Source organism: Argiope bruennichi, chromosome 11 (genome assembly GCF_947563725.1).
Source record: "Argiope bruennichi chromosome 11, qqArgBrue1.1, whole genome shotgun sequence".
NCBI lineage: Eukaryota > Metazoa > Arthropoda > Arachnida > Araneae > Araneidae > Argiope > Argiope bruennichi.
In genome coordinates, this window is record NC_079161.1 from 14368268 (window position 1) to 14394252 (window position 25985).

The 25985-nt window shown below is 33.5% G+C and overlaps 1 protein-coding gene across 1 annotated transcript in view; it reads right to left on the minus strand.

Moving 5' to 3' along the window:
- Window positions 1–25985, minus strand: part of LOC129957036 (multidrug resistance-associated protein 1-like) — a 108134-nt gene that overhangs the window by 14146 nt on the left and 68003 nt on the right. Inside the window, exons 21-26 of the mRNA XM_056069155.1 lie at window positions 23473–23568; window positions 23275–23395; window positions 17109–17253; window positions 11479–11644; window positions 6908–7107; window positions 3640–3766 (exon numbers count right to left, since the gene is read on the minus strand). Coding sequence (XP_055925130.1) covers window positions 3640–3766; window positions 6908–7107; window positions 11479–11644; window positions 17109–17253; window positions 23275–23395; window positions 23473–23568 — 855 coding nt within the window. The remainder of the gene's footprint in view (window positions 1–3639; window positions 3767–6907; window positions 7108–11478; window positions 11645–17108; window positions 17254–23274; window positions 23396–23472; window positions 23569–25985) is intronic.

The following is a 25985-nucleotide window of genomic DNA, read 5'->3' on the forward strand; positions in this document are numbered from 1 at the left end:
CCCAGTGATGTTACTCTCGACATGGAACTTTGTGACCACGACGGATTTATACGCGCGCCAGTCACCAAGCAAGCGGGGAATCTTCGGCCGGCGGGGTTCGAACTCGCAACCTAAGGGATGCGAATCCAACGCTCTACCAACCAGGCTATCCCGGCCTTCAATGTTACTTAATGTACACCATTTAACTTTTGTAAAATTCTACATTTGATACGAAAGCTGTTTAATTTCATGGGTATATTTTGGGTTAATGGAAATTTATAAAACATCATATACCTGTAGTATTCCCAGTTATATACTTATTTTTTCATTTGGTAGTTTGATTTACCTGCAACAGTTCAAATGTTTTTATTTTGAAAATGAATATTGATAATGATGATATAAAATGAGTTTTCATCACACTTATTAAACATTTATGCTCATCGGAGTGTAATCATGCTACGGATTACACTAATTAAAATCTTAAAACTTAAGAGTTACTGAACGACCTAAAAACAGAACATTTCCGTTTTAACGGAGACCGAAAAGCGCAAAGGAAAAATTTCGCTAAATTAAAAAAAATATACTCAAGTATCAAGTTATATAATCGCATGCTATATAGTTTGACGATTTAAATCGCGAAATTAATTATTTTGAGGGGCTTTTTGGTCGCCGGTACAAGTGACAAGAACCCTAAAAATTTACGATCTTTCCATAAGCTCTAATCTAATCTTTTTATATACAAATTTTGGAATTGAAGTTTACCATTCTCTCAACTCTCTAATTTAAGATCGATTAATTCACTAATGTGGTGAATTAATCGATTTATGTTGATAGATATCCAAGCTTAATATGTGACATTTTTTTATCTGTCTATTTCGTTTAGCCCTTATCACTGCAACCATCTAATCTAATCTTTTTATAGACAAATTTTGGAATTGAAGTTTACCATTCTCTCAACTCTATAATTTAAGATCGATTAATTCACTAATGTGGTGAATTAATCGATTTATGTTGATAGATATCCAAGCTTAATATGTGACATTTTTTTATCTGTATATTTCGTTTAGCCCTTATCACTGCAACCATCTAATCTAATCTTTTTGTATACAAATTTTGGAATTGAAGTTTACCATTCTCTCAATTCTATAATTTAAGATCGATTAATTCACTAATGTGGTGAATTAATCGATTTATGTTGATAGATATCCAAGCTTAATATGTGACATTTTTTTATCTGTCTATTTCGTTTAGCCCTTATCACTGCAACCATCTAATCTAATATTTTTGTATACAAATTTTGGAATTGAAGTTTACCATTCTCTCAACTCTATAATTTAAGATCGATTAATTCACTAATGTGGTGAATTAATCGATTTATGTTGATAGATATCCAAGCTTAATATGTGACATTTTTTTATCTGTCTATTTCGTTTAGCCCTTATCACTGCAACCATCTAATCTAATCTTTTTGTATACAAATTTTGGAATTGAAGTTTACCATTCTCTCAACTCTATAATTTAAGATCGATTAATTCACTAATGTGGTGAATTAATCGATTTATGTTGATAGATATCCAAGCTTAATACATGACATTTTTTTATCTGTCCATTTCGTTTAGCCCTTACCACTGCAACCATCTAATCTAATCCTTTTATATACAAATTTTGGAATTGAAGTTTACCATTCTCTCAACTCTCTAATTTAAGATCGATTAATTCACTAATGTGGTGAATTAATCGATTTATGTTGATAGATATCCAAGCTTAATATGTGACATTTTTTTATCTGTATATTTCGTTTAGCCCTTATCACTGCAACCATCTAATCTAATCTTTTTGTATACAAATTTTGGAATTGAAGTTTACCATTCTCTCAATTCTATAATTTAAGATCGATTAATTCACTAATGTGGTGAATTAATCGATTTATGTTGATAGATATCCAAGCTTAATATGTGACATTTTTTTATCTGTCTATTTCGTTTAGCCCTTATCACTGCAACCATCTAATCTAATCTTTTTGTATACAAATTTTGGAATTGAAGTTTACCATTCTCTCAACTCTATAATTTAAGATCGATTAATTCACTAATGTGGTGAATTAATCGATTTATGTTGATAGATATCCAAGCTTAATATGTGACATTTTTTTATCTGTCTATTTCGTTTAGCCCTTATCACTGCAACCATCTAATCTAATCTTTTTGTATACAAATTTTGGAATTGAAGTTTACCATTCTCTCAACTCTATAATTTAAGATCGATTAATTCACTAATGTGGTGAATTAATCGATTTATGTTGATAGATATCCAAGCTTAATACATGACATTTTTTTATCTGTCCATTTCGTTTAGCCCTTACCACTGCAACCATCTAATCTAATCCTTTTATATACAAATTTTGGAATTGAAGTTTACCATTCTCTCAACTCTCTAATTTAAGATCGATTAATTCACTAATGTGGTGAATTAATCGATTTATGTTGATAGATATCCAAGCTTAATATGTGACATTTTTTTATCTGTCTATTTCGTTTAGCCCTTATCACTGCAACCATCTAATCTAATCTTTTTGTATACAAATTTTGGAATTGAAGTTTACCATTCTCTCAACTCTATAATTTAAGATCCATTAATTCACTAATGTGGTGAATTAATCGATTTATGTTGATAGATATCCAAGCTTAATACATGACATTTTTTTATTTGTCCATTTCGTTTAGCCCTTACCACTGCAACCATCTAATCTAATCCTTTTATATACAAATTTTGGAATTGAAGTTTACCATTCTCTCAACTCTCTAATTTAAGATCGATTAATTCACTAATGTGGTGAATTAATCGATTTATGTTGATAGATATCCAAGCTTAATATGTGACATTTTTTTATCTGTCTATTTCGTTTAGCCCTTATCACTGCAACCATCTAATCTAATCTTTTTGTATACAAATTTTGGAATTGAAGTTTACCATTCTCTCAACTCTATAATTTAAGATCGATTAATTCACTAATGTGGTGAATTAATCGATTTATGTTGATAGATATCCAAGCTTAATACATGACATTTTTTTATCTGTCCATTTCGTTTAGCCCTTACCACTGCAACCATCTAATCTAATCCTTTTATATACAAATTTTGGAATTGAAGTTTACCATTCTCTCAACTCTCTAATTTAAGATCGATTAATTCACTAATGTGGTGAATTAATCGATTTATGTTGATAGATATCCAAGCTTAATACGTGACATTTTTTTATCTGTCTATTTCGTTTAGCCCTTACCACTGCAACCATCTAATCTAATCTTTTTATAGACAAATTTTGGAATTGAAGTTTACCATTCTCTCAACTCTATAATTTAAGATCGATTAATTCACTAATGTGGTGAATTAATCGATTTATGTTGATAGATATCCAAGCTTAATACGTGACATTTTTTTATCTGTCTATTTCGTTTAGCCCTTACCACTGCAACCATGTATCGAAAAAACAGAGGAAACAAATTTGAATGCTTAATGCATACCATTTATTTGACTTTTATAGCCCCTTTTAAGTTTAACTCGCTTCTTCTCTTCTTAAATCAAGTAGTGATTAAAACTCACAAGGTTAAGAATGGAAATTTTTTTGGAGAATCATTAAGAATTCAGAAACATGACTTACACTTAGAGCATAAGATAGAATCAACCCCACGATTGCGGGAGTGAAAGATCTTCTTTCAATCACAGCGAGCAAAGCCGTAATGAATACAACCGTGTTCCCCAAAAATTGAAGACGTATAGAAAGCCACCTAAAATATAGAAACAAAATCAAACAGACATATAACATAAATTCTTAGATATTTCAGGTTAAATGTAGTTCATATATATTCAAATTTCCAGATAACTGCTTATTAACACCAGTGTTAATGCATTGATTGAAATTTCAGTTATGCGACAGTCGTTGAATTCATTTAGAAACTTTGTATAATTCTTTAATTCAACCAAATTTTCTATACTAACAGTTTTTTCATGTAATCGTTATCTTCTGTCATTCATTAAATACAATTTGCAGCAATAATTTATCTTTAAAGTTGATTGTAATTTTAGAAAAAACACTTAAAAAACATTTGGCCAATCGAGTCTATAACAAATAGAAGGTTACATGTAATGGCAAAAAGGTAAGGTATAAAGTATTGCCTCTTGCATATTTTGTCTCCACGGATCTTTAAATAATTTCCCTACCGATGAACGTTTTCACTATTAAATTCAATTCGCTGGTATAAATCTATTTCCTGTTTGCATATCCCTCTTTACATTATATTTTCTTTACTGTGGATAATTTCATGGTCTTTGCCATTCTTTTACTCTAAATGATAGAGTTTTATTGCATGCAAACAAAGGTTTTTACTAATTTCGACATCATTTCAAGCTAAATTAAAAAATTCTATTAGCTTAATTTTTAATAAAAAATATAATAGAGAATGTTTAACCCTTTCTAGGGTCGTGGGAAGTATGCTTCCCACCAAATTTATCAATCTTTGTATGAAATTTTGGGTTGGCATAAGTTCTAACAAATTTTTTTAGAAAGACAGAAACTTAGATGCTTCAGTTCTTTATCTCACACAAAATGACGTGTCTTGATTTGTTACTTAATTATTAATGAACCAAATTAATTAATGAATCAAATTAAATTTCTTTAATAAGCTAAATGAATCCCTTTTCTTATTCTAATTCCAAGCCTAAAAATATTTTAACATAATATGACTAGAAAAAAATGGCCCTTTAAAGGGTTAATATCATTTAAGCTACAGAAGAGACTTTTTTATAATTTAAATCACTTTTTAAACTGCCTTCATCATATTTTATTCAATGCTTTAATGACTGTTTATAATGTGTATTCTTTGGTTTAATAATAATGTAAAAAGTCATTAAAAATCAAATATGGTTGTGGATAATCGATCTCTGAATGCTCCTTTTCTAGATATATTCCACATTTCTTTCAAATAAGATAAAATTAGCACCATTTGTTTTATTAAAAAACTGTGTGTCTCAAAATTTACGTTCGGAATTCGCTGAGACAAATTTCACATTTCAAAAATCACAAACTGGCATTTAAATAACTTGTATCCCTCTTCTCTGGCATTTCTCACACAGAAATGCAAGTAAAGTAAACCGTCAATACCAAAATAAGAGCACTTTTTAAGGCATCCATTTAAATGTGAAATTTGTATCTATAAAAAACATTTAAATGACTAATAATCTGATAATTTTCGAAGAAAATGAATCGAAAGAAGAAAGAAGGATTTTCTTATCTTTTAAAACATCTACAGTGCACATATAGGATATATCGGATGCAATTTGTTATATCTACTTTTGCGTCAAGAGAGTATTCTTTTATTACAACGATACCAACCAAATTTTAAAAGTTTATTATTTACAAGTCATATGAGGTTACCAGCTGGTTTGCCAGGAATTTTAGTTATATTTAATTTCGGATAAATCGTTTTCATAGAATTTGAAATCCATGATTACGCCAAATTGTCTGTCATTAACAACCTGTTATTTTAATAGCTTTACTGAGTTTTATTTGTTATGTTCATAAACCTTTCTGCCGGCGTCCTGGCAAAGGGGTAGCGCGTCTTCCCCGTGATCTGGGCGTCCTGGGTTCCCCGTGATCTGAGTCCCGATTCGGAAATGGTTGTTCTTCATCTGTTCTGTCTGTGAGATATGAGAATGTGTCCCCCTGTAAAAAGGGGTTGTGCAAGCGAATGTGATGCATAAGTAGCTAAGACGTACTCTTGGCCCTAGTTGGCGCTACTAAAACAAGAGGCGCTCCCTTGGCTTAAAATCGCTGACTTAGTCAGTGAGCTTGTTCATGGCAAGTGCCATTACAAAACAAAAATAATAAACCTTTCTTTCTTTCATCATCATAGAGCTATTATAACGTAAATATATATTATATAATTATCTAATATATAAACGTTCGTCTGTTTTCTAAATTTCGCGATATTGTAACTTCATATTTTTATCCGTCTTATAAACTACACAGATATTAAATAAAATTCTTCTTCTTTGACTTTCAACAACGAGACAGCGTTTTGAATTTCAAAGCAATAATGTAAAATATTGTTGGAAACTAAGCAGAGATATGTTTAAAAGAAATTGCCAAAATTCACTAAAATTTCGCACGACTATTAAACTGGCATCATTAAAAAACATTTTTTTTCAAATTTAAATAATGTAAAAAATATTTTTGTGTTGTAATATTTTTGGAAGTTACCGTGGAAAAACACCATCATTTCGCGTAATTTTAATTAATTATAATTTCAAAAAAAAAATTGCTCTTAAGTATATATTTGCACTTTCCAAGGTATACATGTGCCAAATTTGGTAGCTGTTAGTCAAACGTTTTATAGCCTGTAGAGCGGTAACACACAAACGCACAAGTAAACACATTCATCTTTACAATTGTTAAGGTCGCGGTGGCCTGGTGGTAAGGACTCGACTTGGGAGCCGTAGGGTTTCAGATTCGAGACCCCATTCCACCGAAGAACCGTCGTGTAAGGGGGTCTGTTTCACGTTAAATCCGTCATGCCAAACGTCCTCCCGCTGGTGTGGTGTGAAGAGATGGGTGCCAGCTCAGGTGTCGTCCTCGTTCTCTGACTACCAGGTCAAATTACCAGGTATGTCCCAAAATAGACGTAGTGTTGCTTTACAACGAGACGTTAATATAACTAAACTAAATTATAATTGTTCTTGATTTTACTAGAGTATAAATATCAAATATGTGGCATCGAAATTTTAAATCCAATTCCAAATGATATAAAAAGAAAAAAAAATTTAGAATTTTATATTTTAAATTAAATTTTTGCCGAGAATATTTCTTTCATATCATATCTCATTTCTGAACTGATGATATGCCACTACTGAATGATTTCTTCCTATCTTACCTATTGAGCAAGGTGGACGAGTAAAACGCACGACAGTTTGTGTCGATTTGCTTGTCCTGTCTATCGATGAAGTCGTACTGAGCTGCGAAAGCCCGTATGGTGCTCGCCCCCTGCACCGACTCGGAGAAAAAGCTGAGCATCGGGGACAAGGTCACAGACTGAAGCCTCCTCACCTGACGGGAACAGGCCATGTAGAAACACTGAAAAAAAAATTCAATGTTAAGTATAAGTTCATTTCTACGCGAGACTGTTTTGACAGCGACTGCAAAGTAAGAAGTCGGATTTATATATTTCTCAGCATTATTTCCTTTTTAAACATATTGTTATGAATCTGTGATGGTGCTTCCCAGCATAGTTGGTTCCATCATCAGAAAGACTGTTTTACAGTCATCTGTATTAGACGGAGTCCAGGTGTCGCGTCGGAGGTACTAGAACTTGGCGACCATTTGGCGACTTCGCGACGAATTTGGCGACTATGGCGCCAAAATGGATTATAACGAAACATCGAGTATTTTCTCGTACCGTCCATTGAGAACCGAGATGCTCCTCGGTTCTCAGGAGGTTCCTGATTGGTTGAGAGGCTTCTAGCCCCGCCTCCTGAGACCTATAAAAGAAGGCAATCTGCAGCTGCCGGTAGTAGTCGGAATCGACGGTAAACAACGGGTCTTCTGGAGATTAGCAGAGCAGCGATGGAATCAAGCTAGTGCTGAACTAAGCTGTGAGCTACTATCTGCAGTAGAGTCTTGTTGTGTGCAAGTCTCGACTGAAGTTAATTGTCTTCTCTATGCTGTATATAATTGTCATCTTTGTGCTGTCCTGTGTGTCGTAGTGTCAATAAACGTGTTGTGTGTTCGTCTACTGAAAGGACTGATCATTGTGTTGTGTTATCTTCTTACCATACACAACCACTAAATACACACGAGAAAACGAACCCGACGGATTGATAGTGATGGAGTGAAATCCGTAACAATATTATAACCAGCTGATGTAGTCTCCCCAAAACATTATCGCATATTCTCTAATAAAAGTGTTCTCCCTTCACTTTTCCGCAAAACATTGTGGATTTTGGTTACGGCAGAGAACGCCTTGCATGGTACTGGCGTATAAGAGTTATGAAATATGATCCTTGGCAATGCTTTTGGAGATTACTCCCTGGCATATGGTTAATTGTATCTGAAAATCGAATTTGTATTTTAGAAGCGTTCTTCTCGGCTAATTGAAACCAAAATTTGGCACAGAATTACAATTGTAGGCACAAAATCACATACAAAATTTGCTATGGTTAATTCATTGGGGTTTTCAGTTTCGTGTTTAAATGCTTTTAAAAGTACAAACCAAAGCCAGTCAAAGGATTAGACGGATTTAATTCAAAATTCTACATATCTTTACTTCATATGTTAAATATGTGTATCAAGGTTTATTTATATGCCTTTTCATGTTTTATAATTATCGAATTGACTTAGAACAGCTGGACAGATAGACGTATTCTAAATGGATTTCAATCAAAATTTGATAGAAAGCTTGTAATTGATGTAAAGTGTATATGCTAATTCCGCTATACGTCTAGCTCAAAGCGGTTTTAAATTATCCGTTAACAAATAGACAAAAATTAATTCTAAAAATGTACTTATCGGAAAAAAATGGTCTTAATCGTGAAAATTCGACAAAATTTCGAAATTGAATTAGTTTAGGATTCCAATAGTTCCTCTTTACGTACTTTGTAAACGAGAAAAAAAAATTATTATAATAAACTATATTACCAAATTGTTTTTTAAATTTATTTTGTTCCATTTTATCAACTTCTATGGATGCTTCCGGCATGTTGGTTGGATCTCGCCACCCTGTAGGGTGCACAAATAGGTGGGGGATCTGACTCCTCCCATAGATGACGGGACGTACTTCCTTCGGGGAGGGTTGTACCGTGGCCGGTGATGGTCCTTAGAACTCAACCACAGTTCCCGCCAGCTTTCCTTTTCGGCGGTCTGATCATTCAGCCTTATGGTTTAAATCCGTGTGCCTTCGTGGCGGGTCGGAGGGTCAGTTGGTTGACTTATCAACTTCTTTGTGATGCCTAGAAAAATTGCTACTGAATACTGACAAGTAGAGCTGACGGAACTTCGTCACCGCAATATATCGTCCAACACATATCGATATTTTTCGATATATCGTGATATTATTTATTTATAGCAAATATAAGTTAAAAATAGCATCTCTTAAGATATTGAATAATCAGAACGACTCCAAATAAAAGGAAGTTTCAATTTATATAATAAAAATAATTAGAAAATAATTTTGTTTAAATCCCTTTAATAAAATGTGCCAATGTCAAAGCAATATCTGCATGTTACAATTTATAATATTACGTTTAAAACCAGCATTTTTATCTATTAGAATATGGCAGTATTTATAGAATTACTAACAAAAATTCTGTATGAAGGTCAATAAGAATGAAGAGCAACAAAAATAAGCACTAACCGGTAACCAAAATGAAATCGAAAACGAATATTGAATTATTGTATCGCGAATTATCGTGAGCCGCTACGCAAAAGCGATTTCTTTATGCGAGTACGCTTAAGTGTGAAAATGTGAGCTGCGAATAAAATTGTGAATTTAATCGGAATGAATCCTTTTTGCTTTTATTCCTGAAAGTGAATATTTAGCGGTTAAATAAAGGACAATCAACAAAGTTCTGATAACCGCAATTATTTTTCTGTAATGATATTGAAACATTCCTTGTTTCCTAGTACTGATAAGACATTTACGGTCAGCTGTGTTGTCGCTGTTACTTACTAAACTCCTCTAGATAGCCAGACGTGTATCTTTTCACCTGGGTGGTCTCGGATCTGTTCATTAGCGACAACAGTGAAAGATCACATGTGGAATTCCTCGTCCAAGAGGTATTGATAGTTCCTTCAAAGAGAAAGGGGTGTCCAAACATCTGGATGCTAGATGTTTCTCATTATGAAAGGACCTTCCCACGACCCACTGGCGCCGCTGAGAGAGCATATTGCTGAACCCCGTTGGCCGAAAGAGAGCTTAAATGACCAATGTAAATTAAGAGACGGAGATTGTCACCGAAATAAAGCGCGGAGATTTTTTTTTTTTTTTTAGAGAGGAGAAGAGACGAATTGCAGGAACTGTTGGACTACGCCCACGAGTTCGGAGTCTGAGAAACTACCCCTAGAATGGTCGTGTTCATGAGATAAAGAACTGAGTTTGAAGAAAAACCTTCGATTTTGGCTGTTGTGTTTCCTACTACAGGTGTAAATAACTATTTAGTTAACTAAGATTAGAACAAGTTGTTCTTTGTATATACAAGCCTGTAAAATAAAGAATTGTCTGGAAATTCTGCTTCGTTATTTGATCAGTCTAGATCAGGACATTACAAAATCATTCAGTTAGAGAACAGAAAGCAGTTTATTCCAAAATAACATGCTTAAAATGTACTTCTATATATATTAGAATATGACAGTATTTATAAAAAACATTAGCAAAAATTCTGTATGAAAAAAAATGAAGAACAATAAAAATAAGCACTAACCGGTAACCAAAACGCAAATTAATTGTGAATAACGATTTATTGTATCACGATTTATCGTGAACTATTTATTATTCATGATCATGATTTTGCTAGATCGATATTTTTCGTAAACTGGCATCGAAAAATCGATTTTTTTCTCTATAAATCGAAAATCGAATCAACCCTACTGATAAGATGGGAAAGCTCCATATGCAGTCAAAAGTGGTCAGTGATTTGTTTTTTTTTTTTTTTTTCAAAATGGCCTAAAATTAGTTTGAAAGGAAAGATCCTAAAATTCCACCAATTCACCCATTTAAAAATACATTTCGAGATATTATTCTTCCAGAATTAAAAATTTTGTATTTCATTTACAAATTTACAAGCCCTATAACTAATAGTGTTTATTTTGTGCCAATTTTTCCAAAATTTTCCCTCCATTTTTCTTTTATCTTTTGCAATTGTACGATAGCAAATCTTACAAAAAAAATTATAAAACGATTACCTAATTACCTATCAATTTTACGAAAATTACCTAAAACTAGTTTGATAGGAAAGACCCTAAAATTCCACCAATTCACCCATTTAAAAATACATTTCTGAGATATTCTTCTTCGAGAATTTAAAGTTTTGTATTTCATTTACAAATTTACAAGTCCTATAACTAATAATGTTTATTTTGTGCCAATTTTTCCAGAATTTTCCCTCCATTTTTCTTTTTTATTTTTTGCAATTGTACGATAGCAAATCTTACAAAAAATTATCAAACAATTACCTAATTACCTATCAATTTTAAGAAAATTACCTAAAACTAGTTTGATAGGAAAGACTCTAAAATTCCATCAATTCACACATTTAAAAATACATTTCGAGATATTATTCTTCTAGAATTTAAAATTTTGTATTTCATTTATAAATTTACAAGCCCTATAACTAATAGTGTTTATTTTGTGCCAATTTTTCCAGAATTTTCCCTCCATTTTTATTTTATTTTTTGAAATTTTACGATAGCAAATCTTACAAAAAAAAATATCAAACGATTGCACCAACTTACTTGAACGAAGATGTAGATGACGCAGAGGGGTATCATGACGACCATGAAAATCGGAAGCGTTGACATGATGACCACTAGCGAACCAATGATGGCGACAATAATGGTGGTGACGCTCTGTAGTTTGTTGGGGATGTCTATATCTACGGAGTTGATGTCTTTTCCAAATCTGGAATTTTAAACAAAATCAGCAGGTCTATCCAATTTAGAATTAAAAAAGGGAAAGACGAGAATATGATATTATATTTATAATAAAGAAATCGGGATGTTTAGAAATTTAGTCAAAGCAAGCTCGTGCCATCGCAATCATCACAGCCTATAACTCAAGCCCATCCAGAAGCACACGGAAAAATCTGAATGACTGAACGCCGCGGCAGCATAGGCGGGAACAATGGTTAAAATGTTCTAAAGAAATACTTGATTAAAAGGAATTGAAATATTAATTCATTTTTTTTCTAGGTATTGTATTTATTTACATTCCACATCGGAGTATTAGAATCATCTGAAGAAATACTTGGCTAAAAGGAATTGAAATATAAATTCGTTTTTTCAAGGTTTGACATTTAGTTCGCTTCCACATTAGAATATTAGAATCTTCTAAAAAATGCTTAATTAAAAGGAATTGAAATACGAATTGATCTTTACAAGGTTTCGTATTTATTTCCATTCCACATCAGAGTATTAGAATCATCTGAAGAAATACTTGATTAAAAGGAATTGAAATATAAATTCGTTTTTTCAAGGTTTGACATTTATTTCGCTTCCACATTAGAATTATTAGAATCTTCTAAAAAATGCTCGATTAAAAGGAATTGAAATACCAATTGATCTTTTCAAGGTTTCCTATTTATTTCCATTCCACATCGGAGTATTAGAATCATCTGAAGAAATACTTGATTAACAGAAATTGAAATATAAATTCGTTTTTTCAATGTTTGACATTTATTTCGTTTCCACATTAGAATATTAGAATCTTCTAAAAATTGCTTGATTAAAAGGAATTGAAATATGAATTGATCTTTTCAAGGTTTCGTATTGATTTCCATTCCACATCGGAGTATTAGAATCGTCTGAAGAAATACGTGATTAAAAGGAATTGAAATATAAATTTGTTTTTTTCAAGGTTTGACATTTATTTCGCTCCCACATTAGAATATTAGAATTTTCTAAAAAATGCTTGATTAAAAGGAATTAAAATACGAATTTATCTTTTCAAGGTTTCGTATTTATTTCCATTCCACATCAGAGTATTAGAATCATCTAAAGAAATACTTGGCTAAAAGGAATTGATATATAAATTTGTTTTTTCAAGGTTTGACATTCAGTTCCCTCCCACATTAGAATATTAGAATCTTCTAAAAAATGCTTAATTAAAAAGAAGTGAAATACGAATTGGTCTTTTCAAGGTTTCGTATTGATTTCCATTCCACATCGGAGTATTAGAATCACCCTGAAGAAATACTTGATTAAAAGAAATTGAAATATAAATTCATCTTTCCAAGATTTGGTATTTATTATTTCTGTTTCACATCGGAGTATTATAATCTTCTAAAGAAATATTTCATTAAAAGGATTGGCCCAGCACCAACTTGCAGATAGAAAAGTGAAATTTTTAAACATGTCACTAAACCGCCTAAATCTGAGACTATCTGAATTTTCATTTTATTCAGACGTATCACCTCTTATAATATTTTTACTATGTTGCGCCAAAAGATAAAATAACAGGGAAGTTTATCTAACTTCGTTTATTTTCTTTTTAAAAAATAGTATTTACAAATCTATTTTCCTATTCTCTAAAAAGAAAGTCATTTCACTTCGCGCGATGCTGAAGGTGCTCATGATATCTGAAATTTTATTCCACTCCATTTGTTTGGAATGTGAGATCTGTTTTGATGAAACCGACTTGGACACACCCGTTTCAGCCATAAACACCTGTTGTTTGGTGAACGGTGTCCAACTTGCACCACATTTCAAGTCGTTTTTACCGTCATCCATCTTTTAACAGCGTTATTTCGGAACGTTACACTGAAACATCCTTGACTTGGTAAGGAAAAATCCGGAACATTTTCAAATTTTTAAAAGAAATTGGGTGTTTACATTCTCATCTAATTTTATAATTTTTATATATAACTTTTAATTATACTGTTTGAAAATTTTATTTTTTGTAATACTTAATATCTATACTGTTACACTTTTTCTATATTTAGTTTAAAATCTTTTTACTTTCTTATTTCATGTTTACCGTATGTTAGGCGTAGTATAGCCAAACCTGACTCTTGTGCCATAAATCTTAAACTCAAACTGTTTTATGGTTTCACGCAGTACAGCTGCTATATTTAGTTTGGCAGGGTGTCCACCAGAGCGACGATTGTGTTTTCATGCAGTGATCGTTAAACATAATTCCTTGTAACATTACCCGTTTAACAGTACTGATAAGACATTTATAGCCCGTTGTGTCGTCGCTGTTACTTACTAAACTCCTCGAGATAGCCAGATGGTGGATCTTTTCACCTGGGTGGTTTCGAGTCTGTTCATTAGCGACTACAATGAAAGACCACATGTGGGAATTCCTCGTCCAAGAGATATTGCGAGTACCTTCAAAGAGAAAGGGGTGTCCAAACATCTGGATGCTAAATGTTTCTCATTGTAAAAGGACTATGATAACTCCATGTTCCAGAATAGTCAGTTATGAAAGATGTATCACTAAAAGGACCTTCCCACGACCGACTGGCGCCGCTGAGGGAGCATATTGCTAACCCCGATTGGCCCAAAGAGAGCTCAAATGACCAATGTAAATTAAGAGGTGGAGATTGTCGCTGAAATAAAGTGCGGAGATTTTTTTTTAGGAAAAGGAGAAGAAACGAATTGCAGGCAGACTATTGGACTACGCCCACGAGTTCGGAGTCCGAGAACTACCCCTGGAGTGATCGTGTTGACTAACAACCTGTTAGTTCCCTGTGGTGTTGTTTCTCCGTACTGATGGAGAACTGAGTTTCAAGATAAACCTTCGACTTCGACTGTTGTGTCTCCCCCTATAGGTGTAAATAACTATTTATTTAACCAAGATTAGAACAAATTGTTCTTTTGTATATATAGGGCTGTAAAATAAAGAATTGTCTGGAAATTCTGCTTCGTTATTTGATCAGTCTAGATCAAGACATTACACACTGTTAGTATGACTTAGTTCTGTGATAACTGGCTGTAATTAAAAAAAAGCGACCAGTAAACAAAAACATCTAACATTCAAACCATTTTTCAATAAAATGAATCGTTTCTTCTCTAGCAAATAAGAACAAATGAACAACCGTTAGATTTTTTGTATTTATGTTAAAAGGAAACGAACATTTTATTAAACAGATGTCAGTGAATATTGTTAAACTTAACATGAATATTCCACCATGCATTCGAAGACTTTTTTGTTTTGTTTGTTTGTTTATTTCGAATAGGAATAAGAAAAAAAAACATAGCATCAGATATGATTTTTTAAACAATTAGTTGCATCAGTTTTGTGTATAAGCTCTTATTATTTTCTTTAAAAAAACTATTACATTTTATTACATTACAATATCTAAAATAATTAGGAAAATCATTGTATCAATCATCCAGCTCCACCCACTGGTCCGATTTACGCTATTTTTATATTATATGAAAATTTATTAACCAGTAATGTGTCATCAATGATCGCTTGTTCACCTCTATCCTCCACCGTTTTTCAGAATAGCACATCATAAAATGTCGACACAGTTCCCGGTTTCAACAACTGACAACAATTATTTTCAATACTTTACGTTCATAGTAGGGATGACGAATATTTTAAGAGCGGTTATTACGTAACCAATATCAAAAAGTCACAAATACAAGTGATCAATACTTTTCAAAGAGGGGTGTGATTCAAATCCTTCATACGATCTTCGATCTTACTGATGATATTTCGATTACAAGTTTTGGATCACGATAGAAAGTAACAATCGATACGATATCACTGAAATTTGCAGGGAGCGGTGACTTCACTGGAAAGTAACAATCGATACGATCTGTCCAATGGAAGCTCTCGAAAGAAATCTGTGATTGGATTGAAAAGTGAACGGACCGGTTATTAGAATTATCGTATCGTATCATTGAAATGCATATCACTGAAATTGATCGGAGCGGTAATTTCACCGGAAAGTGCGAGGCTTCACTGCAAAGTGCGAAGTCACCGCTCCACTTTACGGGAGTGACCGATATTTTTATTTAATGATGCACTATTCCATACAGATCATTTTTAATTGCTCGTGACATGATTGACTTTGATTACATGTATTCTGTTTACTGCTGGCGCCATCTATTGGTAGAATATAGGACTAAAGTAAACATTTTAAAGAAATGACATATATTTTTAACTCAACTTTTCCAGAAAATGGTTCGCTCTAATAAATAAATTAAATAGTTTTGAGAAAAAAAAAATTAAGAAGTAAGCTTAAACAGATAAATGAATTCAATCACACATTACTTAAATTAGTAAATTAAGTATTAATTACAATGAATAAATTTTATATTTAATATTAAGAAATAATTTTTAATTAATAATATGATTGAAATAACAGATATTTGGAACGCATATTTAAAAATAACAATAGCAATATTATTTGTTATTCAAAAAATCGAGGATTATGCATCTCTAGTTCATAGCTAATAAATTAGAAAGCTCAATATTTATTGTGAAAATATAATCAAAGATAGTACTCTCATTTGATGCTATAGAGTATAATCCGTAAAAATCAGTTGACATTTTTAAATTACTGTCATTATATGAAATAAAAGAAATAGAGGTGCACATTCTATATTTTGAAAATATATGTTTCTATCAAAACAAATCATACAATAAAAAGCTGAAATTGAAATGAGTAAATATTGTTACGAATCTGTAATGCTGCTTCCCAGCATAGTTGGTTCCACCATCGGAAAGAATGTTTTACAGTCATCTGTATTGGACGGAGTCCGGTGTCGCGTCGGAGGGTCCCGGAGCTTGGCAACAAACTTGGCGACCATTTGGCGACTTCGCGACGAATTTGGCGACTTTGGAGCCAAAATAGATTATACCCGAAACATCGAGAATTTTCCCGAACCGTCCAGTAGGAACCGAGTTACGCCTCGAACGTTCCTGATTGGTTGAGAAGCTTCTAGCGCCGACTCCTGATGCCTATAAAAGGAAGCAGTCCTGCCGCTGCCGAGCAGTGGTGAACGGACGGTGAATGGAGTCGTGGACCAGTGGAGTCGAAGAGTAGTCGGAATGGACAGAAAGAAATGGCCTTCCAGAGATTAGCGGAGCAGCGACGGAGTCAAGTGACTGCTGAATTAAGTTGTGCGCTACGGTCTGCATTAGAGTCTGTTGTCTGCACGTCTCGGCTGAGGATAATTGTGTGCTGTATATAGTTGTCGCCTTTGTGCTGTCCTGTGTGTTTTCGTGTAAATAAACGTCGTTGTTTCATTTTCTACTGCCGCCTGATGATGGAGCGTTCTTCACACCATATAACCCCCACTATCCAAACGAACCCAGGAAATTTCGTAACAATATTTATAGACAAAAACAGTCGTTTGCTAAAGGTTCTTAGTAAAGATATTAAACAAACGACCAGCAAAAATTTAGTTACCTATTTAGTATCCTACCCATCGGTGTCGTGTCAAAAAATACTGATGGCGATCTCAAGACACTCCACAACATTGTCCTGTGGAAGCGAATGGAAGCACGCGTGGAAGCTACCGCAAGAATAACCGTTGCAATAAGAGTGGAGAGTCCTGGAAGAGAAAAATCGATTACTTTGCTGCACAAATAACTTTTTAAAAATATTATTAATAATATTACTTTTTTTTTATTTGAGAAAAGCTCTTGATTAGTACTTTTTCATTCGAATAACACTTTCCACAATCAGACGTGTTTTCAAATAATGAATGGTAACTACTTTTAGCGACCAACTTGTTCGCCCAAAATACTTACTGTCTATTCTTTCGGTTAAACTATTTAAAATGTCATATTATTTAAACTGCCGGCGTCATTGCATAGGGGTAGCGCCTCTTCCCCGTGATCTGGGCATCCCGGGTTCGAATCCCAGTTCGGGCATGATTGTACTTCATCTGTGTTCTATCTGTGAGGTGTCTGAATGTGCCCTCTGTAAAAAGGGGTTGTGCAAGCGAATGCGTGTGTGTCATCTTCATATGAGCTAGAAGTGAGATTTCTGCCCTCGGGTGCTCAGGGATCTTTACCCTCAGAAGCAACTGCACCCCCTTTCCGTGGTAACGCGGACGCGATACCACCATGTTATTTAAACTTGTTTAATGCATTACCGTTTCGTTGTACATTTTGATCATAGAATTCTGCGTCTTTTATTTTTTTTAATTCTTATGCTAGAAGGCCCTTTTAATATTTTATAATATTTTCTATCTAATCATACGTCTGGCGCAGTATGGCCATTTCTGGCTCGTGCCTTTAAAGCCGATAAACCAAACTAAGATTGTACTGTAGTTAATAGTTTTACTAGTTAGTTTAATATTTAATAGGGGGCCGCGGTGGCCTGGTGGTAAGGTCTCGGCTTTGGAACCGGAGGGTTTCAGGTTCGAGACCCGACTCCACCGAAGAACCGTCGTGTAAGGAGGTCTGTTGCACGTTAAGCCCGTCATGAACAAACCTCCTCCCGCTGGTGTGGTGTAGCGTGGAGAGGGGGATGCCAGCTCAGGTGTTGTCCTCGTCATCTGACTGCGGTTCAAAATGACGAGGTCCGTCCCAAAATAACCCTAGTGTTGCTTCAAACGGGACGTTAATATAACCAAACCAAACTTAATAATTTTTACATTAATAGTTTATATTAATATCGATTAAATTTCATCTTGTTAATTAGTAAGACTTAAATATCTGAATTAAACGGAATCAGTTAAACCAAATTCCTACTAAGACAAATTAAAATGTGTGTATGTTGCCATTAAACTGTGTGGTAAAATCCTAGATGGACCCACCTCTTGGTGACTTCTTTGAAATCTCGCCAAGTTGACTACTGATTGAATAGTTGTTATTATTATTCTTTTTCAATTAAAAAACGATACTTGAAGGCCAGAAATAATAATAAATATAATAAATAAATAAAAAATAAGTATAATAAATAAATAAAATAAAAAATAAATAATAATAAAAATAAAATAAATAAAAAATATAATAAAAAATAAAATTAAATAAAAAAATCCGCCTAGGTAGCCACATTGGCGACGTTATCGTCACATGTTTGGCGAGAATTCAAAAAGACGCCAAGAGGTGGGCTGTGCTAGGATCCACCAAACTGTGTAATTAAGTTATTTCACAGAATTCTTCATCATTTTGGTTTGATGGATAGCACGGTTTATTTGGCGATTTTCAAATTACGCCATGCTCCATCATAAATAAAGCACCCATCTCATATTTATCTTTTACGTGACGTTAGAATCGAGGGCCCTTAAATATTTCATAAGCATCTTTCTTCATAAAATAGCTTATCATGTTGTACGAAATAAAATATTTTATGCTTTGACGATGCAAGTTATAGTGATTGTCTATTTGGGAACGATTAAGCCTCATTTCGAGTTGGATTACACTTTCTATTAGACTCCAGAATCTTGATTTCATCTACAGTTCTTCTCTATTATTGAGTGGAACCTTTGGTGAATCATTTATCATTTTTAATCATATTTTACCGCTCTCTTATTTAAATAAGCGAAGGATCGAATTAAATCCAGCTGTAAAAAATGGTTCTATGAAGTAGCCTGAAATATTCCTATGAGGTTTCTTTACATTTGAGTACTGCCATTTTATCAAAAATAATCAGATCGATTTCCGTACTACGTACGTTAGGGCATTATATGCAAATAGATATTTAGTAACAGATAAAATAACATGCAGGATGCAAGTATCTGTATCAGAATTCACAAATACTTTCCAATATTCAGAGTAATTTTATTTCCAATAAACAAATTTAGCCCTTAATGTCAAATTTAGCTCTTAATGAACATATGTTAAAAACAGTCAACAGAAACAGCAAAACTTCCCTTTAACGACGATCATATGAATGAATGTTCTTTCGATGTTCGCATGTTCTTTCGATCAAGATTATGAAATTTCCAATCATACAGAGCGTTCCGTAAAGATAGCATACAATGTAGAAAGTGAGTTTCATCACTTCGTTACGCATAAAATTTAATCACGGAGAAATAAATTATAATTTATAGTGGTGAAAAAATGGTGATTTGCGTCTCAGTTGCTTTACATTCGAGTCATCAAAATATTAATCAGTTCAAAACAAATATTTCACATCAAATTACTATAAAGTACTCCAGCCGGCGTCCAGGCATAGGGGTAGCCTGTCTTCCTCGTGATCTGGGCGTCCCGGGTTCGAGTTCCGGTTTGGGCATGGCTGTTCTTCCGTTGTTTTATCTGTGAGATGTGTGAATGTGCCCTCCTGTAAAAAGGGATTGTTGAAGCGAATAAGTGATGCTTGAGTAGCTAAGTCGTACTATTGGCACTCGTTGGCGCTACTATGAAAACAAGAGACGCTCCCCCTCAGGCTTAAATCGGCTATTTTCGAACAGCGGGTTTGTTCGTGGCAAGTACCGTAAGAAACAACAACATAAAGTACTCAAAGATTGGAAGTAGGTACTTGTACAGCCAGGTACTCCAGTAATTACAATACACAATGATTTAATGTTTATAAAAGAAGGTACTCAAAAAGATTGTTTCGGACATCGAGTCATGCATACGTTTGCTACAACATCATCTAATAGTATAGTGTCTTCAGATTTCAAATCAAAATGTAGACGAACAATTACGTAATTGCTTTAGTGACTAAATGCTGATATATTAATTTGTGCAAGTTTTGAGGTTCGAACTCGCAACGTTAAGGTTCATAGCCGAGTAACATGACCACTAGACAAAAGCGTACACTCTCTTTCGGAGGTTGTTATCTCTGGCTTATGAAGTTAATACCACAATACTTCCCCACCAGTGAGTCGGTGAAGTTTATCGCACCAGTTATGGCGAGTGACAAACGTGATTATCGCGCCAAGCGTTATGGGGGGCGACGGCGAGCGTGCGTTACTGGTAACTGCCGGTAGATGGAGCCACGATAGCTGAAAGAAGGATGCGGCTGTTCAGGAACAGGGTCACCAATGTGCAAGTTTTGAGGTTCGAACTCGCAACGTTAAGGTTCATAGCCGAGTAACATGACCACTAGACAAAAGTGTACACTCTTTTCAGGAGGTTGTTATCTGGCTTATGAAGTTACCACCACAAATTCTTTCGGATAATCCAAATATGAAAATTCCACAAGATTCAAATCTGATGAACATGGAGAAAATATAACTAATGTTATTTATAGTCATAAGGTCTTAAAGTATTGTAATCTTCAAAAATTCAAACTCGAGATTGTGACGAATTTCCACATTTAGATTTCCCGGAGTAAAAAAAAAACACACACACACATTTTTACTATTATGCATGCAAGTTTGTTTATTTGTTTTATACCCGTCAACCGACCAGGGAAAGTTACAGTGATGAAAATGTCTGTCTGTGACAAAGATAACAGAAGAACATTTTCAACTAGATGGATGAAATATATAAATATAGTCTTTACTCCAAATTTATAGATTTCTATCAATACAGCAAAATTTGTTTTGAGGAAAAATGTCTGTCCGGCTGCTCAAATATGAGTTAACGTGATAACTACAAAACGAAGAGAGTGAGACGGAAAAAATTCAAGATGCAAATTTGAAATCTATAGTGTAAACACGTATCACATTTTCAGCCAATTCTAACAAGGGGCTGAATCTCTTGTAATGTCTTGATCTAGAGTGATCAAATAACGAAGCAGAATTTCCAGTCAATTCTTTATTTTACAGCCCTATATATATAAAAAGAACAACTTGTTCTAATCTTGGTTAAATAAATATTTATTTACACCTGTAGTAGGAGGCAAAACAGTCAAAGTCGAAGGCTTATCCTGAAACTCAGTTGGTTCTCGGATTCCGAACTTGTGGGCGTAGTCCAACAATCCGCTTGCAATTCGTTTCTTCTCTTCTCCTAAAAAAAATTCTCCGCCCTTTATTTCGGCAGACAATTCCCGCCTCTTAATTTACATTGGTCATTTGAGCTCTCTTTCGGCCAATCGGGGTTTAGCAATATGTTCTCTCAGCGGTGCCAGTCGGTCGTGGGAAGGACCTTTCATAACTGACTATTGACTGGAACACGGAGCTATCATAGTCCTTTTACAATGAGAAACATTTAGCATCCAGATGTTTGGACACCCCTGAGTAGTACATGAACACGCCCTTTCATTGTAGTCGCTAATGAACAGATGCGAGACCGCCCAGGTGAAAACATCCACCATCTGGCTATCTTAGTAAGTAACAGCGACGACACAGCTGGCTGTAAATGTCTTATCAGTACTGGGAAACGGGGAATGTTACAATCTGTCTGTCTGCCTGTACTTTCAGAAGCATGTAAACGCGATGACAAATATATCAAATTAGGTATGTGATCTTACAACGGCAACTGTAGTACTGTGTCAAATGTGTTGTTTAAATCGGTTGGGAAAAATCTTTTAAAAGAAATATCAATTTTCATATAATATTAACCGCATGCAAGGTATTAATAATGGAAAAACTAGCCAAACAGCAGACAATTGATTCAGTAAAAATGCTAAATTCACGCCAAAGGTTAATATTTCGTAATTATTGTACACCAATGCCATTCAAAGCGTTCTCTGGAAGAAATCCTGGGCCGCGGTGGCCTGGTGGTAAGGTCTCGGCTTCGGAAACGGAGGGTTTCAGGTTCGAGACCATCGATAACCGTCATGTAAGCAGGTCTGGTGCACGTTAAACGTCCTGGCCAAACGTCCACCCGCTGGTGTGGCGTGGTGTGGAGAAGGGAGTGCCAGCTCAAGTGTCGTCCTCGTCATCTGACCGCGGTGCATCTGATCTGGTGCACGCTAAATGTCCTGGCCAAACGTCCACCCGCTGGTGTGGCGTGGTGTGGAGAAGGGAGTGCCAGCTCAAGTGTCGTCCTCGTCATCTGACCGCGGTTCAAAATAACGAGGTCCGTCCCAAAATAGCCCTAGTGTTGCTTTAAAACAGGACGTTAATATAACTAAACTGGGACAAAACCGTTATTAGAGAGTATGCAAGAAAGTTTTTGGGAGACCATTTCCGCTGTTTTAATTAGTGTTTTGTTGTGCCTATGTTTATACAACTTTTATTTTTATTTACATATTTCTTTTATTCTTTCTACAGCTTCATATGGCTCGCTTTCATGCAGTTTATTTTCAGGTCTCTGAATGTGGCGCCAAATGTTTTCTTTGGTATTTTCTTCGAAAGTGTTATATTGAAGAGACATGATTCAGTTTTCATTTTCTGCATGAGAAATGCAATCCATTTTTACATTTTCTTCTAACGAAAATGTATGAAGTTCTCGAAGAACATTTGCACAAATTCTTGTAAGAGAATGTCGTCTGAAACTATTAGAATTAAAATTTGAATATGTTGCCGAATTATTTTTACTCTTGGCATTCCAGTATTATGACATTACAAAACAAACTATTATACAAATATGTAATGGGGAAAAAAAACACTTTTATAGTCAAAATTTGTTAAGTATTTAAAAAAAAATCTGTCAGCCATCTTTATTTGCACAAAAAATCAACAACAATGTCGCGAATCTTTAGGAGATTATAAAGCATTCAGAATACTGAGAAACAATGTGTAGATATCATGCAATATTTATTGATAATAGAGACACAATATATTTACCTTGACCTAGTCCTAAAAGACCATAGATACCTATTCTTATATTTCGAAGTGGTATGTCTTGTGATCCATCTGGTAAAGGTGCGTCACTGCTCCATTGACTCAGCCATACGTTGGAAGCGATCTGCAAAGATGTTAGCAAATAGGTAGAACCTAACATGGCAAATCCTAAATAAAAACAGTGTATTATTTTGGACTTACCTCAAAGCATTTGAATGCTGTGAATCCTAACATGAAGAAGAAGGCCAAATGTAGTGTAGCATATTTGAAATAGATCCAAAATATACCAGCTTTCACCTACATCAAAATAAAAATGGTGTTTTATCATTTAAAGTTGAAATCTTATTATCTAGATTAGAAATCGTATAGATTTTTGAAATGAAAGAGCAAAATCTAGCTCCTAATAATTTTTAATTATTCTAAAACTTTATATAAAAAATCGTCTGCGATTCAAAAATTCTCTAAACTTTAAATGAAATTCTCGTAGTGCCATCTCTTGGCATGTATCTGATTTACATTCATTTCCTTCTTTCGGACGTTGTTTCTTCTACCATGCACTTTACAGGGCTTGCCTACGAGCATTCGATTAAATTTATTAACGACTATTTTTACAATTACCGCAAATTACAGAGACACAATCGATCTTGATGATTTCCTAATAGTCGAGGTTGTAGCAAATCAATAACAATTTAAAGCTGGATTTTAAAACTAATACCAATAATTTGCCTTCTAAATTTATGTTTAAAACATTCGCATAATAATTTAAATTATTCTAAAACTTTAAACAAAGAATCATCTGAAGTCTCCAAATTCTATAAATTTAAATTAAACCTCGTAGTGCCATCTATAGCCATGTTTCTGATCTATAATCAATTTCTCCTTTTGTACACTATTTCCTCCACCATATTCTTTGAACAGTTTGCCTACTAACATTCGATTAAATTTATTAGCGAATTTTTAAACTACTGCAAATTTCGGTGACTAAACCGATCTCGTTGATTTTAAGCAATAGAAATAATAAACTTTCAACTCCTGAAAAAGTTCCTAATTGTCGACTTGTAGCAAGTCTATAGCAATTTAAAGCTAATACCAATAATTTGTCTTCTAAATTTATGTTTAAAAAATTCACTTAATAATTTTAAATTATTCTAAAACTTTATCTAAATAATCTGATGTCCCAAAATTTTTTGAATTTTAAATAAACTTCTCGTAGTGCCATCTGTCGGCATATATCTGATCTACATTCAATTTCCCCTTTTGAGCGCTGTTTCCTCTACTATATTCTTTAGACAGTTTGCTTACCAACAACCAATTAAATATATTAGCGATGTTTTATAATTACCGCTAATTTTCTCTGACAAAATCGATCTCGTTAATTTTAAGCAATAGAAATGAGAAACTTTCAATTCCTGAAAAAGTTCCTAATTGTCGACTTGTAGCAACTCTATAGCAATTTAAAGCTAATACCAATAATTTGTCTTCTAAATTTATGTTTAAAAAATTCACTTAATAATTTTAAATTATTCTAAAACTTTATCTAAATAATCTGATGTCCGAAATTTTTTGAATTTTAAATAAACTTCTCGTAGTGCCATCTGTCGGCATGTTTCTGATCTACATTCAATTTCCCCTTTTGAGAGCTGTTTCCTCTACTATATTCTTTAGACAGTTTGCTTACCAACAACCGATTAAATATATTAGCGATGTTTTATAATTACCGCTAATTTTCTCTGACAAAATCGATTTCGTTAATTTTAAGCAATAGAAATGATAAACTTTCAATTCAACAATTAAACAAAAAGTTTCTAATTGTTGAATCGATAATAATTGAAAGCTAATAATGTATTTTCTAAATTTAAGTATAAAAAAATTCTAAAATGGAAAAAATGGTATATTTTTGCGTCATCAGTTAAAATGAAATGCGGAAAACTCCTCTTTATCTTCTTACACTAGAAATTTTACTAGATCTGTTGCAAATATGCTCTTGTAAAAATTTATGAACATACTATGGAGGTTTAATTTTTTTTTCAAAATATTTCAGACATATAAAAGCTTTCTCAAAAATTCATTGATTAATGACTTTTTTTTTTTTTTTTGGAGAAGGGGAGGGGTCTTTTGCATAATTCTTGCATAATTTTCCTTTTTAACATATTTCTTAGGTGCTAAGCAAAACACTAAAAATTAACTGCATGTTTAAATTTTAAACTTCGAAAAATTATTTCATATCAGATTCGTGCATTATATAGGAAGTCCAATTATATCGTTATTCACAAATTAATTCCTAAACCGTGAATTATACATTAGGTTGAAAAATGTTTTAAATGACATAAACAATTTTATTTTTTGATGTTTGGATCAATTAATGTATAGCTGAAAAAATCATGAAATCAATTTTTTTTATATAATGCTTTGGCTTTTTTAAGTTATATTTAGTGAAATAGTCTAGTCTTATTACTATTTTTAATTAAAATTTTATACTTTTGCGATCGAAATTGAAGGAGTTAAGAAGCCTTGAATTTCATTATTTCATGTCGCCTCGAGCAAAGGCTTCTCTTTGAATGATTAATTGTCTAAAATAATTATATCTAGTGCTTCATAACTCGGTCAGTTATAATCGCAAAATAGTCTAATCTTTTTACTAAAAAAATTGTAATGTACTAAGAATATTTTAATAATTATAACTAATAGAACTTCAGAATTGTTTAAAAATTTAG